The sequence below is a fragment of the Calidris pugnax genome, unplaced genomic scaffold (assembly GCF_001431845.1).
Source record: "Calidris pugnax isolate Ruff unplaced genomic scaffold, ASM143184v1 scaffold44, whole genome shotgun sequence".
NCBI classification, from domain to species: domain Eukaryota; kingdom Metazoa; phylum Chordata; class Aves; order Charadriiformes; family Scolopacidae; genus Calidris; species Calidris pugnax.
Genome location: NW_015094506.1, coordinates 35,391,231 through 35,398,397, shown reverse-complemented (window position 1 = coordinate 35,398,397; position 7,167 = coordinate 35,391,231). Strand labels below are relative to the sequence as shown.

The window sequence follows — 7,167 nt, the reverse complement described above, 5'->3', positions numbered from 1 at the left end:
TATGCAGAGTGCTGGGCTTATCAATACGTGAACTAAATTCTGCTCTTTCTTGTAAGTATTTGGTTCCTGTTGGTATCAAGCATAGATGCCATTGGGCCGGCATCTAGTATGAGTTTGGCTTCCGTGCTTCTAAAGTTATGTCTGACTTGCATGGATTTGAAAGCAAAGCATCTTACTACAAGTTGTAAGAGACTTTTACAACTTTCAATACCATTCCTGCTCACAGATCCTGTGGAGTTATCACATCTAAGAGCATTAATATAACAATGGCAGGAGCTTCTGTGTTGCCAGTTTCAGGCTTCTGCTGCTGAGAGCACCACACCATAGTATCCTTTCATAAGCTTCTTGCATTCTTTTAACACTAAGTTGGTGAATTTGCCCATTCCTTTTTTAATGGGAATACTGTTCCAAGAACATTCTTGTTCTAGAAGTTAGGAACTTTCATCTAATTTCAGATCCAAATGCAGTCATGCATCTTCTGTCCTTGGTTTTTTGGTTTGTTTTTTTGGGGGGTTTTTGGGTTTTGTTTTTTTCCCCTACTGCTAACAATGTCCTGTAGCTCTTTCCCCTCTGCAGTATTTATAGAGATGAGCTGAAATCCTTTTGAGCCTTTGTTTGGCTAGACTGATCCCACCACCTGTTCTCATCTCTCTCATAGGACAGCCTCTCCAGTTCCCCAATTATCCTAGCCATTTGCTGCCCCTCTTCCGATTCAAACAATTTTTCCTGGCTGCTAGTTACCAGAATTGTACACACTCTTCCAGACCCTGTTGCATTTGGGCTTGCACCCTGCCATAGTTCTTGGAGCTGCCTCTCCACTTAAATCCAGACATTGTACATACCTTCTTCATGGTCACCTTAAGGTAGTTATGTGTCTTTTTCTAAACAAGCTACAGACAAGTCCTCTCTATTTTGGCTGAGGAGCTTCTCTGCCTAAATCATTACTTTCATATATCTGATGAACTTCCGTGGAAACCATATGAGTGGTGGCATGGAAGCCTTGAATACTCACAGCTTCCCTTCTGTGCTGGGAGGGTTGCACTTGTGTTGTGCTAGTTTATGCAAGCGGGAGGCCTTGGCCATAAGCTCCTGCTCCCTTCCACCTTGCAGCCTTCCAGGCCCCAGGACGTCCATCCTTCCACTGTGCCATGGTGGGACTGTGCTGCACCAGCTCCTTTGGTGCATGCAGCACAGATTCGTCCCACAGAAATGGATGTGGTTTTGCCTAGAAGGAGACTCACTGGTGACCTGCCCTGTTTGGTAGGAAGGAAGCACTTCTGCAGAGCTGGGGCAGATGGACGGAGCAGGCTGTTGGACCAGCATCTCTACCCCCAGAGAAATTCACCACCTGCAGAGCAACACGGGTCACCGTCCAGAACTTCCAATGGGGGACTCAGCAGGAGGGCAGGAAACTTTCAGAAGACATGGAAATAATCTCTCTTGGACTTTTACAAGCCTCTCTTCTTTCTATAAGCTCAGACACTTCCCCAGGTGGTGAATCACAAACTAAAGGGCCAAAGACTGGGACTGCAGGTAACAGTCAAGCTCTGATATTTTGTAGCTCAGCTCTTCCACACCTTGTTACATGGCAGGGATGCTCACATGGTTATATGTTATGGAGAAGGGCCAAAGCATGAAGCTGCAGTGGAGGCAGTGCCTCCTTGTTGGACTCTTCAGTGCTTGGGGTTTTGCAGGGTGGCACAGACTCTGACCACCACACAAGGCTGCAGCTGTTGCCTGGTGTACCTGGGTGGCAGATCTTTGCTGCAGCAGCACCTCAGTGGCACATGAGAGGATTTGGTGTCAGTTTCAAGCACAGTGTGAAGCTTGTGTGGTCTGTACAGTACTCAGCCCTCCCCAGCCCGAAATTGAGGGAACACTCATGGGAGAGATTTGGCTCAGTGTGAAAACAAGGGGCAGGTTTTGCTTTTTTTCTTCCTTGGAAAGCTACAATATTTCTGCTTTTCAACGGTCTGGTCATTTTTGCAACTGATGAGGAGAGAAATAATAATCTAAGGACATAAAAGTTTATCTCCTAAAGACTTTGTAACCCATTGTCCTCTCCTGTCCTTTTACCTCTTCAGTGACAGCAAGCACTTGGTTATCCTTCGCAGCTCTTTTATTGCTGACCAATTCATCCTGGCAGATTTTCGGTGTGTTTTGTTTCTTTAATTGGTCCTTGAAAGAAAGTGGAAGGCCACCCACTGCAGAGAGCCCTGTGAGTCCAAAGGAGGAGCACACCTGTGTCCTGGTGCTCCCTTGTTCAGAGACCGCTTCCAGCTCTGATGGGAGCAGAGCGCTGGATGTGCAGGAGTTGGCCCAGGGGCCACATTCCTTACAGGTCACACAAGAGGCAGTCAGGCCTTCAAAAGAGGTGATTTGCCTTTCTGTGACTCAAGGAAAGGGCATGGAAAGTGAACTGAGCTTTCACAGAACACAGAACCTGTCCCCAGAGGAAGTGCCCACTTGTGAGGTGTTTGTTTCCTGGGCAGGAACATGGCTTGGCACCTCTTGGCTCCTGCTAAACCATCTTCCAGTCTGGGAAGGTGGCACAGTACCTCCCAGAGAGGTTTCGTGTGCTGGTCAGATAGTGCTTGCTTGCCTATTTGAAATGAAAATAGTTTGCTCCTTGGAAGCATCTGTGAGGGAGCTTGGTGCTGTTGGCGGTGGAGCTGACACCCACATGAGGAGGGCAGGGGGCTGCGTTTCCCTTCAGCGGCACATCAACACATTAACAAAGTGTTTTGGGGTTCTGCCTTGTGATTTGCAAATAGGAGAGAGGCCTTGAAATGCCTCCAAGTGAAACTGCTGTGAAATTTATATAGGCAGAAGGTAATTACCCAGATTAGACTTTGGCCAAGGCACAGGACTGACACTTCTAGAGGGAACGTGCCACAGCAGCTTAAATAACCACACGTGGCTGCCGCTTCCGTGACTTTACATTTTAGCTGAACTACTATTCTCCATCGTCAGAGTGGGCCTTACACCAGGGAGGGGACCCTGAGGTGACTGATGAGCCACCTGTCAGCAACTGCAGTCAGCAGCTCCGGACGAGCCTGCGCAAGGGCTGTGCCCATCACCCTCCCCTTCTAGAAAAGAGTAACTCCAGCAGCTCCTACTGACCTGAAACATGAATCTTACCTTTTTTTTTCCCTTTTTCTAGGTTTTCTTCTTCTTATGCATTCTTCTCTTCTCTTCTCTTCTCTTCTCTTCTCTTCTCTTCTCTTCTCTTCTCTTCTCTTCTCTTCTCTTCTCTTCTCTTCTCTTCTCTTCCACTCTCTCTCTGCCACTTTTCAGTATTCATTTTCTTCTATATCATCTTTTTCTGTATCAGTTTTCAACTCCCATACAGAGAGTTTCCTAACTTCTCTCTCCCTCTTTCTTTAAAGGTTTCGTTTTCTAAAACATTTTCTTGTTTTCCTCCAAATCCTCTCCATTGGCCTTTCCCTGTGTTCTCTCCCTATCTTTTGTTCTCCTTTGCAACTGCCCAGCCACTTCAGGCATCTGATTAAACATTTTGCTGTTTGTCATCCTTCACAAAGCTGCTGGGAACAAGGTCTGGGGTCACGGGTCTCCTCCTGGCTGTTGTCTGCATTCCAGCATTGCTTCCATCCTCAGAAGACCCCAAGCTCCAGCTTCCGTTTGGTAGTGGGAGATTGACCATAGGTTGATTTTTATGCCATGGGAGCCTATGCAATTATAAAGGCAGCTAAAAACTAATTGTACATACCATATTTCCTGTGATACTGCATCTAGAAATACTTATGAGTTGCTGTGATCCTGAGGCAAGAGGGAAAATGTTGGAAAGTGTTTCAGTTAGTTCTAAATTGCTTTTGATATGTTCTAGTCAATAAATAGAAAAGCAAAAATGTATCTTTACTGTTTGTAACACTCTTGACAATAACGGATCCCCTCTCCATTATACTTCATTTCCCTTCAGTAATTTACTATTTCTAGATACAAGTTTACTCATATTTTTCCAGTGCTACTGCAATGTTGGGTGACCATAAACGTGGTTTTATGTAAAAGAAATATCTATTTTGTTATTTATTGTTGAAACAAGAACACTAATTAATGTTTAGTAGTGTTTCTAAATATATGTAATAAAACCATAGAATGGTTTGGATTGGAAGGTATCCCATGGGCAGGGACACCTCCCACTAGACCAGGTTGCTCAAAGCCCCATCCAGCCTGGCCTTGAACACTTGCAGAGATGGGGCATGTTCCTAACTTCTCTCTCCCTCTTTCTTTAAAGGTTTCGTTTTCTAAAACATTTTCTTGTTTTCCTCCAAATCCTCTCCATTGGCCTTTCCCTGTGTTCTCTCCCTATCTTTTGTTCTCCTTTGCAACTGCCCAGCCACTTCAGGCATCTGATTAAACATTTTGCTGTTTGTCATCCTTCACAAAGCTGCTGGGAACAAGGTCTGGGGTCACGGGTCTCCTCCTGGCTGTTGTCTGCATTCCAGCATTGCTTCCATCCTCAGAAGACCCCAAGCTCCAGCTTCCGTTTGGTAGTGGGAGATTGACCATAGGTTGATTTTTATGCCATGGGAGCCTATGCAATTATAAAGGCAGCTAAAAACTAATTGTACATACCATATTTCCTGTGATACTGCATCTAGAAATACTTATGAGTTGCTGTGATCCTGAGGCAAGAGGGAAAATGTTGGAAAGTGTTTCAGTTAGTTCTAAATTGCTTTTGATATGTTCTAGTCAATAAATAGAAAAGCAAAAATGTATCTTTACTGTTTGTAACACTCTTGACAATAACGGATCCCCTCTCCATTATACTTCATTTCCCTTCAGTAATTTACTATTTCTAGATACAAGTTTACTCATATTTTTCCAGTGCTACTGCAATGTTGGGTGACCATAAACGTGGTTTTATGTAAAAGAAATATCTATTTTGTTATTTATTGTTGAAACAAGAACACTAATTAATGTTTAGTAGTGTTTCTAAATATATGTAATAAAACCATAGAATGGTTTGGATTGGAAGGTATCCCATGGGCAGGGACACCTCCCACTAGACCAGGTTGCTCAAAGCCCCATCCAGCCTGGCCTTGAACACTTGCAGAGATGGGGCATGCACAGCTTCTCTGGTCAACCTGTTCCAGTGTCTCACCACCCCCACAGTAAAGGATTTCTTCCAAATATATAATCTAAATTTACCGCCTTCCACTTTGAAGCCAGTGCCCTATCACCACATGCCCTTGCAAAAAGGCATCTCTCTTGCAGACCCTCTTCAGATACTGGAAGGCTGCTACAAGGTCTTCCTCAAGCCTTCTCTTCCCCAGGCTGAACAGCCCCAACTCTCTCAGCCTGTCTTCATAGAAGATCTCCTTTTGCCTTTCAACATTTTGGCCGCTTCTCAGCTTTCTTCATGTTATTACTACCTTCACACTAGCTGAAGCTCAGAACTAGAACTGATTTGAGAGAGGGAGAGGTCTAGTACTACACGCAGAAGGGCTATTCATGCCATCGCCTGTGATGTGATACCTCCAGACGTGCACCTCCAAATGATATTGGCTCTGCTTCCACCATATCATATTGACTGTTCACACCCCACTTGTTGTTCAGCTGATATCGTATGAAAGTCTTTTTCCACCTGAATGCTAGACTGCTCTTCAAGTTTCTCTGTCTGACTGAATGTCTGCACTGGGGTTAGTTCTGCCTAGATACAGCTGGTGCACTTGCACTGAGCAGATCTCAGTTGAATAATTCTGCTGCATCCTTAAAATATCCACATTAATTTTTAACCTTTAAGTCAACATGAACTGCAAATCTATTCATCACCCACTTCCCCTTCTGTTAGGTCAAGGTTTAGGACTTGGTACACAACACCAGTGACCCAATATGGCCCACAGCTTAATTTTAGTTGTATACAGCCTTATGAACCATTTTTTCCCATGTCAGTATGAACTGCACTAACATATGGGATCAGGTACTATCCTCCAAGCAAGCTTGATGGGTGCAGCTGAGAAAGATCTCAAATTCTTTCCCAGGAGACTTCCCTAATGCTCGTGAACTTGATGCAAGCATCTGGTAGGTTTTCACTCACAGAAACCCAGGACTATGTGTCTGCTTGAAAGCTTCAAACCAGATTTATTGTAAATTAATGGAAAATAAAGAAAAAAAGAAGAAACCACAGGTTGGTAAACTATTACATCTCAGTGTGAAGGACTTGTCCAGTGATGTGCAAACAGATATTGAAAAGAATATCTAAATAAGCAGCAATTTCTCAATAGAAATCTCATTAAATAAAAAAAAGAAAATTATTTCCATATTTACAGATTACAAGGCAAATGTATCCTTAAAGCATTGTATCGCATTTAGCGGGTTTATTTCTTTGAGGAGAAATTAATCTAAGAGTGTACTTTGAATGCAGCTTGCTACACAGTCTATGTTACCACCAGTGAATGGACGAGTAGCCTCTCCTTGATCACTGCAGTGCTCTGCTTCTCTGTTGTCCAGCCTTTCACCGAAGGGCTTCTGGTACCTCCACCTAGGAAAGGAGGGGTGGGGAGGTTCATTACATTTGCTGTGCAGTCTGGATGGCGGAATTCCTACCGGAGCTACAGAAACACTCCCAACATCCCTGTGCTACACAGCATCTCCTGTAACAAGCCCGACCCTGAGAAAGTACCCCACTTTCTGTCAAAATCTCAGCCGAATAGAAATCAGTGTGCTGAGAAAAGCCTAACCAGAGGAAAGCCTCCCCCAAAATGTTTTCTTATGCCCACATTTCTAAGAATGTCTTTTTTTATTAAATACATATGTACTAAAACTAATTGAGCGTGTGCTATAGCTGAGCCTCAATCAGTTACTGAAACAGAATCTTACTTACCCGTCTTAATTGCTTTACGCTGCTTGCCCGAATTGCTTCCATAAGGTTGTCATGGAGAGACCTTTGTGGGGTGGAGGGACGGGTGGAGGGTCGTGAACCTTCTTCTGATTTTCTGTCCGAGACTGATCTTAGAGAATCTTTAATTTCTTTCAATATGCTGTTCTCGTGTTTTTTGTTTTTTTTGCCTTTTTTCTTTTTCTGTCCATTCTGTAAGGCTTTTTTTGAGCTTTCTTGCTGTTTGATGACTTCAGCTATATTCCTGGTTGGTGCCTTCTTCTCTGGAATAACCGGTGGAGGAGGAGGAGGTGGAGGGGGAGGGG

The 7,167-nt window shown here is 44.1% G+C and overlaps 1 protein-coding gene across 1 annotated transcript in view; it reads right to left on the bottom strand.

The window, feature by feature from the left end:
• Nucleotides 1-6,080: 6,080 nt before the first annotated feature.
• Nucleotides 6,081-7,167, bottom strand: part of LMOD2 (leiomodin 2 (cardiac)) — a 6,831-nt gene continuing 5,744 nt past the window's right edge. Inside the window, exons 3-4 of the mRNA XM_014964363.1 lie at nucleotides 6,848-7,167; nucleotides 6,081-6,505 (exon numbers count right to left, since the gene is read on the bottom strand). The exon at nucleotides 6,848-7,167 is cut by the window's right edge and continues 11 nt beyond it. Coding sequence (XP_014819849.1) covers nucleotides 6,479-6,505; nucleotides 6,848-7,167 — 347 coding nt within the window. The 3' untranslated portion in view covers nucleotides 6,081-6,478. The remainder of the gene's footprint in view (nucleotides 6,506-6,847) is intronic.